At 43.0% G+C, this 23,716-nt stretch overlaps 1 protein-coding gene across 3 annotated transcripts in view; it reads left to right on the top strand.

The window, feature by feature from the left end:
* SPTBN1 (spectrin beta, non-erythrocytic 1) overlaps window positions 1-23,716 on the top strand; it is a 196,511-nt gene that overhangs the window by 158,362 nt on the left and 14,433 nt on the right. For all 3 annotated transcript variants that reach the window (XM_034764396.1, XM_034764397.1, XM_034764398.1), the window contains 13 exons: window positions 167-430; window positions 2,056-2,280; window positions 2,467-2,556; window positions 2,912-3,190; window positions 5,510-5,640; window positions 7,626-7,830; window positions 8,221-8,595; window positions 11,321-11,565; window positions 14,485-14,623; window positions 16,433-16,517; window positions 20,904-21,100; window positions 21,757-21,866; window positions 23,302-23,365. In XM_034764396.1, coding sequence (XP_034620287.1) covers window positions 167-430; window positions 2,056-2,280; window positions 2,467-2,556; window positions 2,912-3,190; window positions 5,510-5,640; window positions 7,626-7,830; window positions 8,221-8,595; window positions 11,321-11,565; window positions 14,485-14,623; window positions 16,433-16,517; window positions 20,904-21,100; window positions 21,757-21,866; window positions 23,302-23,365 — 2,409 coding nt within the window. The remainder of the gene's footprint in view (window positions 1-166; window positions 431-2,055; window positions 2,281-2,466; window positions 2,557-2,911; window positions 3,191-5,509; window positions 5,641-7,625; window positions 7,831-8,220; window positions 8,596-11,320; window positions 11,566-14,484; window positions 14,624-16,432; window positions 16,518-20,903; window positions 21,101-21,756; window positions 21,867-23,301; window positions 23,366-23,716) is intronic.

Raw genomic sequence — 23,716 nt, forward strand, 5'->3', positions numbered from 1 at the left:
TCTCCACCCTTCCATGTCCTCCCAGACCTGGGGTACAGGAACCTTGCTCCTTGTGGAAGTGGCGGGACCGTGGAGCCTTTGTTTTGGAAAGAATAATTGAGATGTAATTTTGACAGACCTTTAGTGCTCTTCCCTAATGTCATTATGTTTGCCATGTGCTTTGCAGGAAGGGATGCAGCTCATTGCAGAGAAACCAGAGACTGAAACCGTAGTGAAAGAAAAGCTGACAGGCCTGCATCAAATGTGGGAAGAGCTGGAATCTACTACCCAAACCAAGGCTCAGCGACTCTTTGATGCGAATAAGGCTGAGCTTTTCACACAGAGTTGTGCTGATTTGGATAAATGGCTGAACAGCTTGGAGAGTCAGATACAGTCTGATGACTATGGAAAAGATCTCACCAGTGTCAACATCCTGTTGAAAAAACAACAGGTAAACAGACTGAGCAGCGAGTCTAGAATAGAATAGAAGGAAGGGCAATTGTAAGTAGGGTTGCCAACCCTCCTGGTTTGGGCGGGAGTCTCCCGGCATTGGGATCGATTTCCCGGAGTCTACTGAAGCCAATCAGAGAGATTTTAGGCCACTAAAAGTCCGGCAGCGCAGCAGGGCTAAGGCAGGCTCCCTACCTGCCCTGGCTCCACGACACTCCCAGAAGCAGCTGGCATGTCCCAGTGGCTCCTAGTAGGCGCGGCCAGTGGAGTCTCTGCGCGCTGCCCAAGCACCAACTCTGCTGCTCCCATTGGCTGGGAAGTGGGAACCGCGTCCTATTGGAGGTGCGAGGGCGGTGCTTGCAGGAAGGGGCAGAGCCGCCCGTGAGCCTAGGAGCCACTGCCAGACATGCCGCCACTTACAGGAGCTGCCCGAGGTAAATGCTGCCCGGCCGGAGCCTGCACCCTAAACCCCCTCCCACACCTCTGCCCCAGCCCCCTCCTGCACATAAACTTCCTCCTAGAGCCCACACACCAAACCTCCTGCCGCAGGTCGGAACCCCCTCCCACACCCAAACTCCCTCCCAGAGTCCTCACCATGAATCCCCTCCTTCACCCCAGCCCTGAGCCCCCTCCTGCACCCAAACTCCCTTCCAGAGCCCGCACCACAAGTTCCCTCCTTCACCCCAACCCCCTGCCCCAGGTTCAGCCTGGAGCCCCCTCCCACACGCCAAACCCCTCGGCCCCAGCCCAGGGCCTGCACCTCAACCCCCTGCCCCAGCCTGGTGAAAGAGAATGAGGGTGGAGGAGAGCGAGCGACGAAGGGAGGGGGGCTGGAATGAGTGGGGACAGGGCCTTGGGAAAGGGGCAGGACAGGGTTTCGGGGAAGGGGGCGGGGCAAAGGTGTTTGGATTTGTGCAATTAGACAGTTGGCAACCCTAGTTGTAAGCATACCAAGGAACAGATAAAGGAACCTTTCAGTTTAGATTAAGATTTAACTTGCTCTTCTTTCTTCCTGTTTGTCCATTCTTCTTTTAAGGGAAAGCAGCAGCCATTAGATACCCCATCCCCACATCTCTCAGTGCAATCTGTCCTCTTCCTCCCCAGTTCTTCCCCTGCAGCTGATAATTTATTTTCCTGGGGGGATCCTCCAGTAATTGGCTGCCCTCCCCACCTCACCTGTGAGTGGCTCCCTGATTCCCAGTAATTACAGCAGTGAGTAAAGTGACTCTGCATCTGCTGTTACACTGAACAGTTTTGGAGGAGAGTTAAGCTGTGAGCAACTAGTAAAAGAGTAAGAACTGGGGACCAAATGCACTACTTTTGGAAGCAGGCACAACTCCCTTGACTTCAGTGATGCTGAGTCCAGCAATTCAGCAGTGAATCTGGTCTTAATCCTGCTTCCATGCACTGGCACTCCCTACCAGGAAATGGATCCAGTCTATTTCATATACTGTCGCTGCAAAACATGTCACAGTCATTATAAATATGGTGAATTCCTAGTTATTGTGATTCCTCCTTTGTTCTTGCCCAGGATTATGAAGCTAATGACATTTTTTTTAATATTACAAATTGCTTCTATACAAATGCCCAGTTTTTCAAGCTGTCTTGGCACTTCCCCCTACTTAGATGCTTGAGAACCAAATGGATGTTCGTAAGAAGGAGGTAGAGGAGCTGCAAAGCCAGGCCCAGGCTTTGAGTCAGGAGGGCAAGAGTACTGATGAGGTAGATGGCAAACGCCTTATTGTACAGAAGAAATTTTTGGAGCTACTGGAACCCTTGACTGAAAGGAAGACGAATCTGCTGGCCTCCAAAGAGGTCCACCAGTTCAACCGGGATGTGGAGGATGAAATTGTGAGTACAAATCACATTCCCCAAATGCTAGAAAATTTTCAGCCCCATCAAGGGGACTTGTGTGAATTAATCTCTCACTAACACATTAGACTACTGCATTTCCCAAGACATCTCTCACAGCCTCCAGCTCCTCTCCCATCAATATGACAGATGTTTCATGGGGCTTTTCTGTAATTTCTCTTTCAGCTGTGGGTTGGAGAGAGGATGCCTATAGCAACATCTACAGATCATGGACATAACCTCCAGACTGTGCAGCTACTGATAAAGAAAAATCAGGTAAGTAGCTGCTCTTAGAGCTGTTTCTGTCCCTGTTAATTAATGGTACCCAGTATCTGCCAGGAAAAATGTTTGAGGAGGCTCTACTTGAAATGGGTCTGTTTGCTGTAAATGCTTAGGGCTGAATTATGGATGCTTCAGTGCATATGTGCTGAAGGCTGAGAGAACTCAGGGAGCCCTTTCCTGCAGTGTACTCATGCAGGAGGCAGCCATAGCTTGTCCACACAAACTGTTATGGTGTGTATTGCTGTGCCTGCTACCCTTCTGCCTTAGGTGACAGCCCTGCCTGGCATCCTCATTTTGTAACAGTTTGTTCAGATGCTGTTTCTAATTAATATGTTGCTTTCCCATGTAGACACTTCAGAAGGAAATCCAAGGACATCAGCCTCGTATCGATGACATTTTTGAGAGGAGCCAAAACATTATTACAGACAGCAGCCTTAATGCTGAAGCGCTTCAGCAGAGACTTGCAGACTTGCAACAGCTGTGGAATCTCCTAATTGAGGAGACAGAGAAACGCCACAAACGCCTGGAGGAGTCTCACAAAGCACAGCAGTATTACTTCGATGCTGCAGAGGCTGAGGCGTGGATGAGTGAGCAGGAACTCTATATGATGTCAGAAGAGAAAGCCAAGGTGAGTAGCTTTATAGTGAAACAGGTTTGCAAGCACTTTGGAGGACAGGATTAAATTCAAAATGGCCTTGACAAATTGGAGAATTGGTCTGAAATCAACAAGATGACATTCAATAAAGACAAGTGCAAAGTACTTCACTTAGGAAGGAAAAATCAAATGCACAACTACAAAATGGGGAGTGACTGGCTCGTGTAGTACTGCTGAAAAGGATCTGGGGGTTGTAGTGGATCACAGACTGAATGAGTCAAAAGTGTTATGCAATTGTGAAAAAAAGCCCAATATTTTGGGGAGATATATTAACAGGAGTGTTGGATGTCCGATGTGGGAGATACACCTCTACCTCGATGTAACGCTGTCCTCAGGAGCCAAAAAATCTTACCGAACTATAGGTGAAACTGCGTTATATTGAACTTTCTTTTTTCCGCTGGAGCGCGCGGCCCCCCCCCCCCCCCCCCCCCCCCGCCCCCTGAGCAGTGCTTTACCGCGTTCTATCCGAATTCGTGTTATATCGGGTCACGTTATATCGAGGTAGCAGTGTAATTGTCCCCTCTGGTGAGGCCTCAGCTGAGTACTGTGTCCAGTCCTGGGTGCCGCACTTTAAGAAAGATGTTGACAAATTGGAGGGAGTCCAGAGAAGAGCAACAAAAATGATCTAAGGTTTAGAAAACCTGACCTGTGAGGAAAGATTTAAAAAACTGGGCATGTTTAGTCCTGAGAAAAGAAGACTGATAAGTTTTCAAATACGTTATGGGCTGTTATAAAGAGGGTGGTGATCAATGGTTCTCCATGTCCACTGAAGGTAAGTCAAGAAATAATGGGCTTAATCTGCAGCAAAAGAGACTTAGTTTAGATATTAAGACATCCTTTTTAACTCTAAGGATAGTTAAGCCTTGGAATAGGCTTCCAAGGGAGGTTGTGGAGTCCCGTCATTAGAAATTTTTAAGAATAGGCTATACAAACACCTGTCAGGGACGGTCTAGGTATACTTAGTCCTGCCACATCACAGGTGGCTGGACTACGTGACCTCTCAAGATCACTTTCAGCCCTACGTTTCTCTGATTGTGTAATTTAATATGTCACAAATACAGTGGGGACATAAATGAACTAAATTCACTCATGAGATCCCAAGTCAGTTCACAAGAGATCTCTGTTTGGATAGTACTACCCACAAGTTACTGTTTTCCTATGGAACACTGGTCTTACAGTACCAGGTCATGTTAACAGTGCAGCATTACCAGACAATAACTGTACCACTAACACACAACACTAGTGCTTTACAAGAAACCTTGTTTTGGCATTTGGTGTGTGCCATACATGTATTTTCCTGCTTGCTGATATAGGGCTAGATTCACCAGAACCAAATGGATGTTCGTAAGCCAAAATTTCCAGCTGTTTTGCATCACTGGAGCAGTGTAAAACAGCTAATCTGTACTGGTGAATCTAGCTCAGTACTTCAGAATCCAGGGCATTCTGTTAAAGGCCTGCTGCTGCTCCCATTGTAGTCAAATCCAAACAGGATCAGACCACATAAGGGAAAACAATCTATTCCTTCCTCTCTGCAGTATGGAGGGGAGGGGGAGTATGCTATATAGGTTTTTTATTATTTTTTTTAAATGATCCAGGGCAATAAATAACCATTTCACACCCATGTAACAGATTCCAGGGGCATTCAGTGCTCAGCTAACAAGTGTTTTGCTTTCCTTTGTTTCCCAAGCATAAAAAATGAAAGAAATCTTAAAAATGAAACCACAATCAGTCCACCAGAATGTTTAAGGGAGAAACACTTATAGGTGATTTCAAGTTACATAGTCAGCCGTGCTTTATTTTACTTAATTTTAGCTGCATATTGCAAGTTTTGATCAAAATTACTTTTCCAGGCTCCTTAGAATTTCTTATCTTTGACCAAGGGTGTAATTGCAAAGCCTGACCAGTGATATGTCAAAAATCTTTTCTGTTGTCATGGGCCCTACACATCACCAGTGTTCTATAAATGCACAGAGCTCTTCACAATCAAGGAAATTCAACATGCTTGATGCACAGCTGATTTAATCTTGCTCTGGATATCAGAGGGTTCCATTTATTCACGCTTTCACTTGTTTTGTCACTGTGTATGGACACCATTTATCGTAGATTTAACTAATATTTATATACCATAGTCAGAACAACTTTTCTTCAAGTTGCACTTGAGGGCAATCCTTCGTAAATCTTTTAAACTGCTGTCAAGTTGATTGCTCTTATTTCACCCAACCTGGTGAGGTTGCCATTGCTGAGTTTCTCCAAAGGGGAGGACTTGACTGTATTGTTCTGTCCCTGTTACAGGATGAACAGAGTGCAGTGTCCATGCTGAAGAAACACCAGATTTTGGAACAAGCAGTAGAAGACTATGCTGAGACAGTGCACCAGCTTTCCAAGACTAGCAGAACTTTGGTTGCAGACAATCATCCGGAAAGGTTAGTATTCCTTTACAGTTGGATTTTTAACTGCCTTTGACAATTAGATCACTTCATTGATGCACCTTGAAAGATAAAGACTAAGACAAATTGTAAGTAACTCAGGAAAATATGTCCAAAGTGGGGCCAAGTTCTGTCCTAGCCAGACAACAGAGGTATGGCTTGGTGCATCCTTGTCAGGGGGGAATTTCACAGGGAGAACCAGTGCACTAGGCTGCAAGGTGCAGTTTGCTGATGCTCTGATCAGGATCGGTGTACACAACTACTGATTAGTACTGGGCATGTTGCTAAACCCTTTGGGGATATTGCATGGGCTGGTGCATTAACCATAACACCTCCATGTGCATTCCTGTGGAAAAAGGGAATACAATCATGCTGCTTGTATAGGGGAGGAGTATCCAGATACTCTTTCTTTCCTCCCATTGCACATCAACTGGGAGCACTGGGCCAGTGAGTCAGAATCACCCAAGCCCATTCACTTTTGAATGTCAGGGGAAGTGCACCCTGATGGAGGTGTTACTGCCCCACTTTGGGGTTTCTAGTGAGGAAGGGCAGCTTTACTTTCTAAGGATGACAGAGACTTGTCTCTGGAGACTGCTGAGGGTTGCACAGAATCAGTGCATCTCCTGTCTGTACTAGCCATCCCCTCTCCATAGCTAGAACCTCCCACTTTATGGGCGTGGCTTGCTTCTACAAATACACACGGACATCTCCTGTGTTGACTCACTATACAATGTATCTATGCTTACACATCCAGCTTTTCACTCTTAACACACATGGAAAAGCACCATGCTCATAAAGCTAATATTAGGATACTCTGGTGTCTTGGTAATTGTAATAGACCCTGTGGTACAGGAGACTTCCAACTCCTCCACATTTGGTCTGTCTCAGAAGGAGGGAAGCCTTGTTCATGAAGACAGAAGGTTAATACGTGAAGAAATATGACCCTCGGAATGAAGGAAATAGGAGATTCTTAGGCTATTCCAAAGAGGCTCCAAGTGGCTAAATCTACTTTATTAGATCACATGGTTCAATGGAATGAGAATGGAAGGGACACTATCAGAAAAAAAATTTGTTAAATCAAGAGTTACATACTATAGGAGAAGCCAATTTTGTTATGACCTTTACCAGAGATTGATTTCAGGCTACGTATCACTAAGAGAGCTTTAAAAAGTAACTTTACCATGGTATTTATAGCCACGGGGACTGAATTCTCCATTGGCAATATGCTGGCTATATTATAAATTTATTTAACCTACCCCTAGTCTGGCTGGAGCTGGGAGAGTCTTGGAGATGACAGTCTCCACCTCTATTGGAAGGGTGTGTGCTGCATAATTTAAAAGCACTCATTAGTGGTCAGTTTAGCGCTCTTATGGCTCAACTGATTGAATACTGCAATAACATAGTAACCTGTATATATGGCAGAGGAAAGGCAACTTTAGAGGGGGTTATGCAGCTCACAGGAAATAAATCCAAGAGATCTGGTAAATGGAACGATATTAGTTTCCTTTGGATTATTGAGCCTTAGACTGAAGAAACCTGTTAGTGCTGTTGACCATCAATTTAACATTAACTTTCAGTGCTGAAGGAAATTCAGACTGCTAGAACCAAGGGAGAGATAGTCCAGGTCCTTTCTCTCAGTCCTAGGACAAGTCCATTGTGCAATCTTAACCTCAGTAAATGGGGTTCTTTGTTCACATTTACATTTTCCACAGTCAATGGGTGTGGTCTATATTTGCATGGTGGACCAGGTCCTTGACTGGTGTAATTGGCATCACTCCATTGACTTTAATGGAGCTAGGCCAGCTAAGGATCTGGTCTGAATGTTTACAGGCAAAGTTTTAGTCACTTCAGAGACATGTGTTCTATGGGCTAAATATTCTAACAGTGATTTTTCTTCTTAGATTTTTTGACCCCTGATGTATATATATTTTATTTTTTTAAATCAGTGGTGACTCCATGTTCTTCTTGGGGTTTTTTTTCAGTGAGCGCATCAGTATGCGCCAGTCCAAGGTGGATAAGCTATATGCAGGCCTGAAGGATCTAGCTGAAGAGAGGAGGGGCAAACTAGATGAGAGACACAGGCTATTCCAGCTCAATCGTGAGGTGGATGACTTGGAGCAGTGGATTGCTGAAAGGGAAGTGGTGGCAGGATCCCACGAGCTGGGACAGGATTATGAACATGTTACAGTAAGTTATTTGGCTATAGCTGCAGACAAATCTGATTTTTCTGGGAATTGTACACACTAGCTGGGTAATATAAATCAGTGGCAGGTTTTGCTTATTTGATATGCACTATAGTTTTGAGGCTGTTGGGTCATTTGCATGTTCTTTGGCTCTTCACTACAACATAAGCAATATATTGTGGGTTTCCTACAGTTGTCATAAACTATTTCAGGTTCCTGCTTGTGAATTATATTGCATGTAAGACACTCCAGTATAGCATTCCTGGTGATCTTACACAATTTATTTCAAAAAGTCATGTGCTACCCATCGCATTTGCAATCCCAAATGATAGACGTAAGTAAAAAAAATATAGCTTGGGCACTGCTGACTTACAGCTGTTTGTTCACATTTCAGATGTTACAAGAGCGATTCCGCGAATTTGCCCGAGACACTGGAAACATTGGACAGGAGCGTGTTGATTCTGTTAACCACATGGCAGATGAGCTCATCAATTCTGGACACTCTGATGCAGCCACCATTGCAGAGTGGAAGGATGGTCTCAATGAGGCATGGGCTGACCTCTTGGAGCTCATTGACACAAGAACACAGATTCTAGCAGCCTCCTATGAACTACACAAATTTTACCATGATGCCAAGGAGATCTTTGGACGTATTCAAGATAAACACAAGAAATTGCCTGAGGAACTTGGTAGAGACCAAAACACAGTGGAAGCACTGCAGAGGATGCACACAACATTTGAACATGATATTCAGGCTTTAGGCACCCAGGTGTGTATTACGCAAGCAACTTTTCAGTGGGTGCCCGGATTTAGGAATCTGGGATGACATCAGACATCTGCCACCACGTGCTGAGAGACAAGATTGTGGATTGCTATTCAAAAAATTTCTATGTGAATAACATCACATGGCTTATTTTACTACTTGTATTTTTAATTTGCTTCTCTAATTGTATAGTGTAGCTCTGTTAGTGTCTAGAGTGTTAGAAGTCACTCTAGAAGTCCACAGCCTTCTATATATACAGATAATCGTTTACTGAAAATTTGTCATCTGCTGCACTTGATTAGAAAAGAAATCATAAAGTCAAAGGGCTTGTATATTGCTTATGATGACAGGCAATGAAGGTAAGATTTTCAACCCCAGCTAAAGGAGCTAGCTATACATTTCCCATTAGTACTGGGGTGCTGCCTACCAATATAAAAACATGGAGGGAAGGGAGGATTGTTGGATAGGTAGGTAGCTCAATCTGACTTCCCAGAGGACCTGTTTCAGATAGGCATATTTAGTAGTGCCAGCATTACGTTGTCTGGTGTATGCAGTTGGAAGATAAATTAGGAAGAAAAAAAGGTTAATTTGCATTAAATAGAACACCTATTAAAGCAGTTTCAATGAGGCATTGAGCTGGTATTAAATCTATCAAGTTTTTTTTGTATATCAGTGCTAATATATAAACACAGATTTTAGCTTTTTCTGTGCTCCTAACACAATCTTGGGAAGATTAGTAGTAATTATGCTAAAAGGTCACCACTGAAATTTTCTATGCCCCAGTGCCCATATTTGCTCCGTTTGTGATCATTGCACAAAATAAGCTGTCCGGTGGAAGGACAGATGTTCCAAATTGTATGCGGACGGGGAAGCAAAAATTAAAGGAAATTCCTTAATCTTCTCCAGATTTTCTCATGCTTGGTATTCTTGTTTGTAGTGGCTGATACAGACCTTAGATCTTTAAGTGCAGTTAGTCTACCAAATAGCTATTTTTGTTACGCATTTGGATATTATAACTTCACCAATATTGCTTCTTGTGTTAGTTTCTGGAAATAGTAAATTAGGACATTTAAAATGGTAAAACTCCCATTGACTTCTATGGGAGCAGAGTTAGGCCAAGACCAAGTGCTTTTGAACATTTCACCCCTAAAATTCAGAAACTGTTCAGATGATGGACACAATGTGCTCATTCTGATTTGCTTTTATTCCACGTTCTGTACTTATGCATGCACAATATAAAGATTAGTAGAGTTCAAAATGCAGTAACTGTCAGAGTGGTTAATTCATTAAACATTTAAACAATCTGAAATGTCAAAACTACAATTAAAAAATGTATTTTCTTAAGACAGGTATATTAAATAGACAAAAAAGAGAATAGGTATTAATATATCATACTAGGAATTCTAATCCCTACTAAGGCATACAGCTGTTTTTAAAATGAATATTTCAAATGGAAGAAATGCAAGTGAACTCGGTTGCTATGAGCTAGTGTGTTTCTTCATTGTTTGGAGTTTCTGGGCCAATTCACAATGGCCCTGCAACTTGAGTCGTCATTTACGCTAGTGTAAAGGGAAAACAAAGTGGATGTAACACACTATCATCATGTTCTGATAATGTTTTGTACCTAGAAACTAGGTCACTTATACAGGATAGGAGATTATATCCTGGAAAGAATTGTCTCTGAAATGATTTGAGAGTCATGGTGGATGACTAACTGAACATGAGATCCCAGTGTAATGCTGTGGCTAAGAGGTTTAACATTGTCCTTGGAAGCATACACAAGGGAATATCAACTAGGAGTAGGGAGTTGGGAATATCAACTAGGAGTAGGGAGATATGTTACCTCTATATACTGCATTATGGAGACCATTACTGGAATACAGTGTGTAGTTCTTCCAAAAGGATGTTGGAAAAATTAAAAAGGATTTAGAACAGAGCCACAAGAATGATTTGACATCTGGAAAATGTGTTTTGTAGTAGAGAATTGGGAAGTCAATCAGTTTAGTTTATCCAAGAGAATGTGATCAGGTCACTTTTTAACAATCTACAAGGTCCTATATGGAGAAGAGATTTTTGATAGTAGTAGGCTCTTTAGTCCAGCATACAAAGGCATGACAAGATCCAGTGACTGAAAGATGAAAATAGACACATTCAGACTGGAAATAAGGTTCACATTTTTAAAGTGAGGGTAACTAACTATTGGAACAACTTATCTAGGGATGTGATGGGTTCCCCATCACTTGAAGTCTTTTAATCAAGACTGGCTGCTTTTCTAAAAAAATATGCTCTATTTCAACCAGAAGCTCTGGGCTTGATGCAGGAATTATTGGATGAAATTCTATGACCTGTGTTATGCAAGTGGTCAGACTTGATGATCATAATGATCCCTTCTGGCCTTAAAATGTATGAATCGTTTTGCACTGGTGTAAATGATCACGCAAGATGCAGGCAACAGTGAATTGATGTTTTTTTCTTCTGAGGCTTGTTAACCAGAGGTCTCTACTTCTCTAGGTATGAGAAGTTCTAAAATGAAAGGCTGACAGGACACCAGGAGTGAGGCTTTCACAATGCAAAGTTCCAACTCTGAAAACTTGCAACTTACAAAAGTCTTTAAGGAGAAACTCAAAACATAAATTAGCATCTGAAATTTCCTTATGCTGTCGATTATTTTGACTAAAAAGCATACACGAGCTGAGGTACAGTTTTGTTGTTTGCTTTTTAAACACATTAGGTGAGACAGCTGCAAGAGGACGCTGCACGCCTTCAGGCTGCCTATGCTGGGGACAAGGCTGACGACATCCAGAAGCGAGAGAACGAGGTCCTGGAAGCATGGAAAGCATTGCTGGACGCCTGCGAGGGACGCAGAGTTAGACTGGTGGATACAGGAGATAAATTTCGTTTCTTCAGCATGGTTCGTGATCTCATGCTCTGGATGGAAGATGTTATCCGGCAGATCGAAGCCCAAGAGAAGCCAAGGTAATGTGAACATCTGCAATGGAATATTATAATATTATTATGGTAAGGCTGCTACTTTTGCTGAGGAATATAGCAACCTGTTTAAAGGACTGAGCCAAGATAATGGGACCAAGGTTATCTAGATAATTTAGATCCCTCCAACCAGGTGAAATAAAATGGCTGTCTAATCAACCTTTCCATATAGTCAGAGGAAAAGCAGACAGTGGGTGGCATTCTGGCCACCCATACCACAATTAGGAATGGCAGCTATGCTGATTGACAGATGGAAGGAGCTGCTGAGCTGGCTGGAGAGAACTAGTAAAAAAGAAAGATTTCAGTACTCTGGGAGGGTGACCTCACCGCACTTTAAGTGGTATGGGTCATTGTCTGGCTCGTAGGAAAAGGAGAGTGGCCCTGTTAAGGGCTAGATGGACAGAAAATGACTTGCTATGGCAGCTTCAGAGCAGATCAGCATGGGGATTCAGACCCATTCCCCGTCCCCCATCTCCCAGGTGACTGGAAGGTGGGGCGCTACTCATGTCCACACTGGTGCAGGAAAACCCCTCTTTTCCCCAAACCAGGCAAAGCAGCCTCCACCCTCCATGGGAGTAGTTCAATACCAGGTCTCCTCATGATCTGCTGTGGGCATTACACTGGTCAATCCTTTCTTGGGGGGCTGGAAAGGAATTTTTTTCCTCGCTGCCAGATTGGCCGAAGTGAGGTGGGGTGGAGTTCGCTTTCCCCACAGTAGGTTGGGAGCTTAGTTGGGACAGACATGAAATGGCGAGGAGGCTGTGATGTCACAACTTACTATGTAATCATGGATGTCCAGCACAGGTACTCTATAGGGAAGTAATATGGTGATCAGATAAAATGGAATGACAAATGGATTCAAAGGCAGTACTCTTTAAAGGAGTGGAAATGGGGGGATTCAGGACTCCTGTGACTGGTACAGAAGGGAGCCAAGCTCCCCGTTAATCCTCATTTGAGGGGGCAGGTGGGTCACAGCAGTGAGTTGGCTGTAGAACAGGGTGGGTAAAGGGGTGAGGGGGCTGACAGCTACAACTCCTCCTACCCCCCCAATATATAAATGCTTATGGAATTACCTGCACTGAACACTTTTATTTGCCAGATACTCCCTGACATTTAGGAATAAAGTTGCAGCCTATTTAAACCCCATTTAGTGTCTCCTGTCCAATATTCCCTCTAATTTTTTCCATCCATGTGCGGAATAAATTTTGTGATGTGCACCGAGGTATGTGCATATGTGTGCTACCAGTGAAACAAAAAACTTAGATACAATATATATTTTTAAAAGTTACCATAGGGATAATTACTTCAGCCAGAACAAGTTAGGCATTTTAGAACTTACTGCTAAAAGAATTAAATTTAAGTGTAAGATAAATAAAAATTATAAATGCCTAGACCAGTCAAAACACTAAAATAACACACTTTGAAAGAATAAAATTACAGAGAATATATGTGCATTGCAGGAAGTACCAAGAAATGATGAGTGTGAAAGAGACTGTGTGTGTGTGTGTGTGTGTGTGTGTGTGTGTGTGTGTGTGTGTGTGTGTGTGTGACAGAGACTGTGAGTGTGCTGGCTGCTGGGGATGTATCTGAAAGACACTGTGTGCTGTCTCTTTAAGACACACACTGAAAGCTCTCCTGCTCTGTCCTGAGCCCTGTTGTCTTCCCTCCCCTGCTCTGTGGAGATGGGATATGTGGGTGGGGGAAGGAGAGAGTCTGTGTGAGCTGACTGCTGGGGAAATCTCAGAAACAGTGCACTGTCTCTTTAAGAAAAGCACTCAGTCACTCATCATTTACAGTAGAGTCCTAGCCAGGCTATGTCTCCTCTGCCCTGCTCTGCGGAGATCGGGTATGGGGCGGGAGGAAGGGGGACACCCTGACATCAGCACCCTCCTTCCCCACCCCACCCCCGCTCTGCACAGGTAGCAGGAGGGTCTTGGGAGGGGAGCAGCTGCAGGATGGAGTAGCGTGGGGGAGGGGCACCTGAACACATGCTACTGTCTGCGTGCTCGGCTAATCAGCTGGGCACCATTTGAATCTCTCCTGGGCAGCCAATGGCCGCCCAAGCGCACAGCTTACTGGGAACACCGCTCCTGTCTTTCCGGCATAGCCGGACAAGTACAGCTCTTTCTCATACAGACTCTAGAGTAAAGCATAAGATTAAGGAGTTAATGTCAAGTCCTTCGCTCACTTCATGTCTGTTTCAGATCAAAATTGTTCCATCTTAATGCAGCTGTTGCTTTTTTGTTTAAAGAAAATAAATAGACGAATAGCTTAAAAAAAATCCCTCTAGCCATATCAATTCATCATCAATCCCTTATACCACTTCTCTTTTATAATGAGCCTTTCAGCCTGTTGATTTCAAGAAGACAAATCATACTCTCTTGTATGGTCGTTTCATTGAATATCTACTGAATGGTAATTCTTGGCTCTTTCTTGTTAGATTTAAGGGCTGTTAGATGCATTTAGATTCTTTGTGCCTATAAGGCACAGCTACAGTGCAGGCTCCAGGAGTGACTGTTGTCATGGTGCTTCAGGGTAGCATGGCCATTGTGCCACATGTGGAGAGGAAGCAGTGTCTAGTTCCAGTGCAGAGGGGGAGTGGGCCTGCCTCTTCTCTCCCATTTTGGAGAGGCAAGCACTAGTAGCAACACTAGTTTCACATAGCACTTACTCTTAGTACTGACCACGATATAGATGTGTACGAGGGATGCTCCTTATATCCTGACCCCAGTCATGCACATCACGCAGAGGCTGAGTACAATCTTGCCTCTTGTGTATAATGACAAACTGGGAATTAATAAATTCTAGATTGTGCATTTCTGTTGTAGCTTATTTGTCTAAAAGAACAACTATGTGGTACCATTAATTTTGGAGTATACATTTCTAAACCACAATTTGTCATTTTAGGGATGTTTCATCGGTTGAATTACTAATGAACAATCACCAGGGTATCAAAGCAGAAATTGACGCCCGTAATGACAGCTTTACTACGTGCATTGAGCTTGGCAAATCTCTTCTGGCAAGGAAACACTATGCATCAGAGGAGGTATTCTGCCTGCCGACTATACAAGAGCTGCAGTACAGCTGAACTATGGATTTTGTTTTGGTTAGAGAAGGCTTGCATTGTGTAATCTGCTGATTAATGAGGTGTTCATTTATAATGACTGCATTACTTTAGGGTCCATTGCACTTGTATTGGTGAGATTACTGTATTATTTCTAATCGAGGGTCAGTTCAGTGGTACCACTTTGTATATCCACGTGGGGGATCAGTTTGGCACCTAAACTTACCTTTTGGTCCAGGTAGCATGCAGAAGTGACACTCTCAGTTCTGATGTGGAGGAGGGATGTGCACTGTTGGGATGATGAAACCTATGAGCAAAAAGGGCAGCCTTGAGTCTTGTTAAAACCAAGGGGAGTGATGTATTACAGAGCCTACTTGAAGAAGGAATAGAAGTGGTTTTGTGCCTCGCTGCTCAAGAACAATCTCTAGCTTGTGGGTGGTGGAATATTAAGGGGGAAAGTGTCCTGTCCTGAAGTCATAAGGGAGAAATCTCTGACTCCCTAGTGCTTAAACCCTGGATTTTATTCCTAATTTATCCTGGTCAGTTTGGGACCCAGTTAGGGAGGCCCTAAGGAAAGACACACAACCCTCATTTCTTCCCTGCCACTTTTGGGGGGGAAAAGCCTTATTTTATAGCAAAGTGACTGTCTATCCAGGGAACTGATGATTTCTGTGTCAGCATTACAGATAAACACAGTGCAGTCTCCCCAAGGAGGCATTTAGTAGGCACCTTGAGAGGCTTTTCCAGCCACTGTTCTTGTTGAGAACAATGTGGGGTTCATGTAGGTGTGTCAGTGGATTTGACTCTTGTCATTATAGACTGCTACTGACATTTGGTAACGTCCATGGGTTAAGTAATGTGGATTATCTGCTAGAAAAAAGTGGTTGCATCAGTCAGACTGGATTGGCAAAAATAAGCCAGGTCCGATTTATATTTCTTACTAATTAATCTACATGTTGTAGTTTTAAAGTAAATGTTGTTCTATCAAGTCATGCAAATGCTGTATTTTAACTGCAATATTGTACTTACAATCAGGATTCAGAACATCAGTGTGTCCTCGCCAAGGGTTACTGCTGACAATAATCAACTGCACCCACTTCCATTTTAAATTCGCCACTGACAGTTTTGCACAGTGTATCCTGTTTCTGAAAGTCAGCGCCTTTTGTCCGGCCCTCCAGACATTTTAATCTGGCCCTCGAGCTCCTGCCGGAGAGCGGGGTCGGAGGCTTGCCCCACTCTGCACAACTCCCAGAAGCAGCAGCATGTCCCCCTGCAGCTCCTACACATAGGGGCAGACAGGGAGCTTTGCACGCTGCCCCCGCCGCAAGTGCTGCTCTTATTGGCCGGGAACCACAGACAATGGGAGTTGCAGGGGCGGCCCCTGCGGACAGGGCAGCACACAGAGCTGACTGGCCGCACCTCTGGGTACGACCCGGAGGGCGGACATGCCACTGTTTCTGGGAGCTGCTTGAGGTAAGCGCTGCCCAGAGCCTGCCCCCCGACCTCTTCCCGCACCCCTGCCCCAGCCCGATCCCCCTCCTGCCCTCTTCAGGCCCAGCCCAGAGCACCCTCCTGAACCCCCAACCCCTCATCCCCAGCCCACACCCCCTGCTGGAGCCCTCCCGCAACCCAACCCCCAATTTTATTAGCATTCATGGCCCGCCATACAATTTCCATAGCCATATGTGGCCATTAGGCCAAAAAGTTTGGCCACCCCGGCTTATACAGTGTGGTTGGTGGTGTTGAGTTATTTGGTTCTTATGTAACATTGGTCCATTCTCTTAAACTCAGATCAAGGAAAAGTTATTGCAGTTGACAGAGAAGAGAAAAGAAATGATTGACAAATGGGAAGACAGATGGGAATGGCTGAGACTGAGTAAGGACGCATTTAAATTGCTTATTAGCTGAGTGAGATGTAACTATTTCTGCATTGATGTCTTTGGCTACTGCAAGAACACACAAGTACTTATCGGTTAACTGTTGCTGGTTGGCGTTGAGATCGCATTGGAATGATAACTGTAGCATCTGCTACTGCCAGTGGTACAGCAACTGGGTAATGGCTGCAATGAGGGCCCAATCCCGCAGCATTAAAGATCAACTGGGCATTTTGCCATTGACTTCAGTGAGGGCAAAATTGGACCTCTAACTAACTAGATACACAATACCTTATGGATGTAATTATTTTCATTTTTTTTTTTACAGTTTATTTTTATTGGGTTTCCGCAGTAACAAAAAGACATTCGAAAGGGCATTCCAAGCATGCTACACATATGTGCAGTATATACACCTCTACCTCGATATAATGTGACCCGATATAATGCGAATTCGGATATAACACGGTAAAGCAGTGCTCCGGGGGAGGTGGGGGGGCGCGGGGCGGGCTGCGCACTCCGTCGGATCAAAGCAAGTTTGATATAACGCGGTTTCACCTATAACGCGGTAAGATTTTTTGGCTCCCAAGGACAGCATTCTATCGAGGTAGAGGTGTACCTGTGTTATCTGATATAACAGAGTCTACATGTTTGGAAGTGCATTGGTTCATAAAGTGTATATTTTTAAACCTGTAAACCCATTAGGTTTCTTATACCAAAAACAAATAGACAATAACCACAATATCTAGGGCTGTCGATTAATCGCAGTTAACTCACATGATTAACTCAAAAAAATTAACTGCGATTAAAAAAATTAATCACAACTAATCACACTTTTAAACAATAGAATACCAATTGAAATTTATTAAATATTTGTGGATGTTTTTCTACATTTTCAAACATATTGATTTATATTACAACACAGAATACAAAGTGTACCGCGTTCACTTTACATTATTATTTTTGATTCCAAATATTTGCACTGTAAAAATATAAACAAAAGAAATAGTATTTTTCAGTTCATCTCATACAAGTACTCTTTATCGTGAAAGTGTAACTTACAAATGTAGATTTTGCAATGTAAGAGTTTGTTTCTTAGGCAGAAATATAACGTGATCTTTACACCATTTTTATTATACTGCTTGAAAGATCAGCATTAAATATATTAGCATGGGGGTAAAAGTTCTTTCCTTCCTCTCATCTGAAGTAAACAAAGCAGGTAACCCCAAACTTTCCCTCTCCATCTTCTCTGATTTTCTCTTTCCTTCGCCTTAGCTTTTTCCTCCCACTTGCTAAGTCAGAGAACTTGTCTTCTGGTCAGCCAGCCTTTTCCTACAACTTCTGTCACTAAGGGTGGATCCAGGAACACAGTATCTTCTGGTCAGCTTCTCCCTGAAGCCCATGCTATGGTAATAGGCAGCTGAAGTGTGGGGATATTCTAGGCCTGACTAGACCACCTTCCATTTCCTATGCTTCAAAGAGATTCTCCCAAAACTCAGGGGTCTTGTTGTCAAGTGACTCTTTGCTGCAGTGGAAACCTCCTTGTTATCTGTACCGTTTTATGGCACCCTAGATGGCTGCCTGGCAGACCTTAATTGCATGACATGGGCTGTACGTGTTCCTGCTTTGAATGCAAGGCAAACCTTAGACACAGTTTTTTATTTCATTTTACATCAACACATTTCCTCATTTCCAAAGCTATTTATGTGGAACACTGCAAAAACCCATCCAGTGTTATACTATTCAGGAAATATGTGCAATTGCGGTTAAGTTTTTAGGAGTGATAAGCCTCAAAAACAAAGTGTAAGGGCTTGTCCTCACTACTGGGGAGATTGCTGCTGCTACAATCGATGCAGCAGGTGTCAATTTAGTGGGTCTAGTGAAGACCCGCTAAATCGATGACAGAGTGCTCTCTGGTCGACTCCATTTCCCTGAAAAGAGTAAGGTAAATTGACTGGAGAGCGTCTCCCGTCGACGCAGTGCAGTGAAGAGACTGGGGTAAGTCAGCCTAAGCTATGTCGACTGCAGCTACATTATTCACGTAGCTGGAGTAACGTAACTTAGGTCAGTTTACCTCAGTAGTGAAGACAAGCCCTAAGTTTTGAGTATTGTGATAATGGGTTTAAAGGAGGCCTCTTGGTTTAACAGAAAGTATATCACCCAGACTGGGTGTACAACGAAGAACTAGGGCTGTCAATTAATCGCAGTTAACTCAAGTGATTAATTAAAATTAACTGTGATTAAAAAAATTAATGGTGATTAATCAAACTGTTAAACAATAGAATACCAATTAAAATGTATTAAATATTTTTTAATGTTTTTCTACATTTTCAAATATATTGATTTCTATTACAACACAGAATACAAAGTGTATAGTGCTCACTTTATATTATTATTGATTTCAAATATTTGCACTGTAAACATTCACCTCAGACAAGTACTGTAGTGTAATCTCTTTACTGTGAAAGTGTAACTTACAAATGTAGATTTTTTTTTTTTTTTGTTATATGACTGCCCTCAAAGACAAAACAATGTAAAACTTTAGAGCCTACAAGTCTACTTTGGCCTACTTCTTGTTCAGCCAATCTTTAATATAGACAAGTTTGTTTACATTTACAGGAGATACTGCTGACTGCTTCTTATTTAAAATGTCACCTGAAAGTGAGAACAGGCATTCGCTTTTGTACCTGGCGTTGCAAGTATTTACATGTCATATATGCTAAACATCATAAGCCCCTTCATGCTTCGTCCACCATTCCAAAGGACATGCTTCCATGCTGATAATGCTCGTTAAAAAAATAATGCATTAATTAAATTTTGATTGAACTCCTTGGGGGAGAATTGTATGTCTCCTGTTCTGTTTTACCTGCATTCTGCATATATTTCATGTTATAGCAGTCTTGGATGATGACCCAGCACATGTTCGTTTTAAGAACACTTTCACAGCAGATTTGACAAAACGCAAAGAAGATATCAATGTGAGATTTCTAAGGATAGATAGAGCACTCGACCCAAGGTTTAAGAATTTGAAGTGCCTTCCAAAATCTGAAAGGGACGGGGTGTGGAGAATGCTTTCAGATGTCTTAAAAGAGCAACAGTCTGATGCGGAAACTACAGAACCCGAACCACCAAAACAGAAAATCAACCTTCTGCTGGTGGCATCTGACTTAGATAATGAAAATTAACATGGGTCGGACTGTGCTGCTTTGTATTGTTATCGAGTGGAACCTGTCATCAGCATGGATGCATGTCCTCTGGAATGGTGGTTGAAGTATGAAGGGACATATGAATCTTTAGCGCATCTGGCACATAAATATTTTGCGATGCCGGCTACAGTAGTGCCATGTGAATGCCTGTTTTCACTTTCAGGTGATATTGTAAACAAGATGTGGGCAGCATTATCTCCTGCAAATTGTAACCAAAGTTGTTTGTCTGAGTGATTGGCTGAAGTAGGACTGAGTGGACTTGTAAGTTCTAAAGTGTTACACCGTTTTATTTTTGAATGCAGTTATTTTTTGTACATAATTCTACATTTGTAAGTTCAACTTTCATGATAAAGAGATTGCACTACAGTACTTCTTTTAGGTGAATTGAAATATACTATTTCTTTTATTTTTTACAGTGCAAATATTTGTAATCAAAATAAAGTGAGAACTGTCCACTTTGTATTCTATGTTGTAATTGAAATCAATATATTTGAAAATGTAGGAAATGTCCAAAAATATTTAAATCAAAGATATTCTATTGTTTAACAGTGCGATTAATCGTGATTACATTTTTTTAATTGTTCAGTTAATCTTTTTAATCACTTGACAACCTAATAATATTGTAACATCGCAATACACAGTGACAGATAGAGGTCACATTTCATAAAATCTTAAATACGTCCATTGACAGTGTAAGGCCCAGCCAGCAATCCATTATCTTATTATGAATGTATGGTTAATGCATTACTTGCACCAAAGACACATGCTTTGCATAGTTCTACCACTCGGTTGGTTCCTGAGACACGAGCTGCACTCCTGGCAGTATTACTGTAGTAGAGCCCAATTCAACTTCATCTGAACTCAGCAGATGTCTCTTCATTTACTTCTACAGGAGCTGGGTCAAGCCCATAATTAGGAGTTTAGGTGTTCATTTGTGTGTCTTATTGCATCTCGATATAAGCATTGCTCAAACTACCTCAGCAAAACTAGAACATCAGAATTACAGTTCTAGTATAATTCCATTCAATTCAGTTGACTTAGTTCAGAGATAAATTCAGCCAAAGACACTTAAATCCCTCCCTCCCTCCCCCCCCAACCCTTCTAAAAACAAGAACTAAAGGCACCTGACTATATTGTGCCACTTTTGATGTCACTAAGCACTGACTGCCTTATATTTTTGCTCAGTTCTGGAAGTACATCAGTTCTCAAGGGATGCTAGTGTAGCTGAGGCCTGGCTGCTGGGACAGGAGCCATACCTATCCAGTCGTGAGATAGGTCAAAGTGTGGATGAAGTGGAAAAGTTAATTAAGCGGCATGAAGCGTTTGAAAAATCTGCAGCTACTTGGGATGAAAGATTTTCAGCACTGGAAAGACTGACTACAGTGAGTACTCTTTATGTCCCCAAAGGGCTGCTTTCTTGGCTACTTTCCCGTGTTTTGTTCACTGCAATATTTACACTTTCCCTTCAGTTTATTCAATCAAATTGACCCTGTCACTCAAACACTACATGGCTCTCCCACTAATGCTAATACCCCCCCCCCCCCCCCCCCCCCGCCTCCAGAGAGACCCTAGGTGAATGAATGGCCTTTGCAACAAATTGGAGCTGTGTGAGGCCAGAGAGGAGGACAGAAAGCGTGTTCCAGAGTTGAGGGGCCCCTCTAGCCCACTGGCATACAAATTGCATTACTTGCCAGGGCTTTAACAATTTAGGATGTTTTCTGTATATTTAATATAATGTGTTTGTTTTGAAGATACAATCACAATCTGTAAATTACTGAGGAAATGTTCCATTAGTTGCTAGTGTAGGAGATAGTAATTAGGGCCCTGATATTGCATGTCCTTCCTTACATGGACTGCAGTGTGACAACACACTTGTGTGATAATTTGCAGGATTGGGCCCAAACGTTTTGTTTCAATAAACTTTAATTTTAATGCTGTATCAGCAAAAACCCTGAGTTTATAGGCATCTTCTAGAAATGCTTCTTGAAAACGACTGAAGTGTGAGTTGTTACCATTCTCCAATATTTTCCCTCCCTAGCTGGAATTACTGGAAGTACGTCGACAGCAAGAGGAAGAGGAAAGAAAGAGGCAGCCTCCTTCCCCAGAGCCAAGCCCAAAGGGTCCAGAAGATGCAGATTCACAACAATGGTAAGCTCAGACCAAAGAAGGCAAACTGCACATGAATTACTCCCCACTGGGCCCCACAAGTAATAGTAAACTTACCTTCAGACAAAAGGCATGTGGTGCATGCGCATCTACTGAATGCTGTGTTCCAGATTAGAGACAGGAGTGACAAGATGGCAGATGCTAGCACCCTGCACAAAGGAGCCCTGCTTCTCTGTTGAGCCATAACTCTGCATAAAGATACAGGATATTTACTAATGAGTCATAGTGGAAAGTGCATTTTGTTAACTGTTACCAGGATACAAGAGGGGCAGGATTGTCATTCTGAGGCAGAGGGAACTACCGGTTAGGAGCAAAGAACACTAGGAACAACCAAGTTTAGGAAGAGCTTATGTTCTGTTGTAGTTTGAGTTGCCAGCAAAGCCAAATGCAAGGAATGGGATAAGTGTGCACTAGTACAGTGTGTCTATATTTTGCACAGAGGAGGGTTGGAACTTCATCTGTCTGATTAAATGAAAACAGTTGTGCTCAATTACCTGCTCAAACAATCTTTGATTCAGAACTAAAGAATGAGGGGGAATCTGAGTGTAGAGAAGAAGGCCCACAAACAAGATATTTGATGCTGACAAAAGCCCAGTTTCATTTAATTAGCCTGCAGGGAGCTTTGTTCCCCTCCTTAGGTGAACACACTGAGCACCAAACCCATTGAAGCATGGGCGGCGCGTGAACTGCCAGCTTGGGGAGACTGGCCTGCCCCTTTCCCCCGCCCGAGCACCCCCCCCCCCCCCCCCCCGGCCATCTTCCCAAGGTTGCTGGCGGCCTGCCCCAGCCCAGGGCCACCCAAACGCCTCCAGCTCCAGAGCTCCGGGAGTCCCTGGCCACAGGCCGGCCCCCCTAATCCCAGCCGAGGGCCCCGGCCACAGGGGAAGAGCGCTGATGAGAAGCAGGAGGGGTCCTGGAGGCTGAGCGTGGGCAGGGCCACACAGGGCTGTTTGGGGAGCCTCAGCCTCCCCCATCCTGTGATACCTGCCGCCCATGCATTGAAGTCAGTGGACAGATTGATTTCGTTCTCAGTGTAAAGACATGTGAGTAAAACTTTCTAGGTCTGCACATTTGAGGAAGTTGCTCAGTGTGCACCAAATACAGTTACAATTTAAGTCGCACGCAATTTGCAGTTATTTTCTATGTGATGAGGACAGAATCCTAGTTAGGTTATTATGATATAAAAGACTCAGGGCCTGATTCTGCCTTCACATTATTCCATATCAGGTGTAACCCACAGAACTCAATGTACTTACACTTTTAAAACTGATGTAAATCGCAGGAGATTCAGGCATTTGTATAACAATTGCTTCTATTTCTACAGTGCACAAAATTCAGTAGAAAAGTTTGTTTTTTGTGAGGAAGGTTTTGTGACTTTCTAGAATTTCATGCAATTTTGTTTTCTGTCTCCCAACAGGGATGGTACAAAAGGAGAACAGGTTTCCCAAAATGGTTTACCATCAGACCAGGAGTCTCCACGGGTTAGTTACCGCTCCCAAACCTACCAAAACTACAAAAACTTTAATAGCAGATGGACAGCCAATGACCGGCCATGGTCTGGACTGTGACATGCAAAACCAATTGCAGCGAAAAACGTCTTTATTCAGTATTTTATTTGTTTTAATCTTTTGGCTTCAAATCCCCTGCTGCTTTTTTCCCATCCAGTTGACTTTTATTTAATTAGTAGCCCTCTTGGATATATATTTGATTCACTTTAATCCTTGTTTATTTGAATCCCTTCACTGACTCTCAGTTAAGTTAAAATGATACCTTATTTCCTGTTACTTATTTTGAGTTTTTCATGTCATTAATAGCATTAAGATTTTACAGCT

This window comes from Trachemys scripta, chromosome 3 (assembly GCF_013100865.1).
Source record: "Trachemys scripta elegans isolate TJP31775 chromosome 3, CAS_Tse_1.0, whole genome shotgun sequence".
In the NCBI taxonomy this organism is placed as follows: domain Eukaryota; kingdom Metazoa; phylum Chordata; order Testudines; family Emydidae; genus Trachemys; species Trachemys scripta.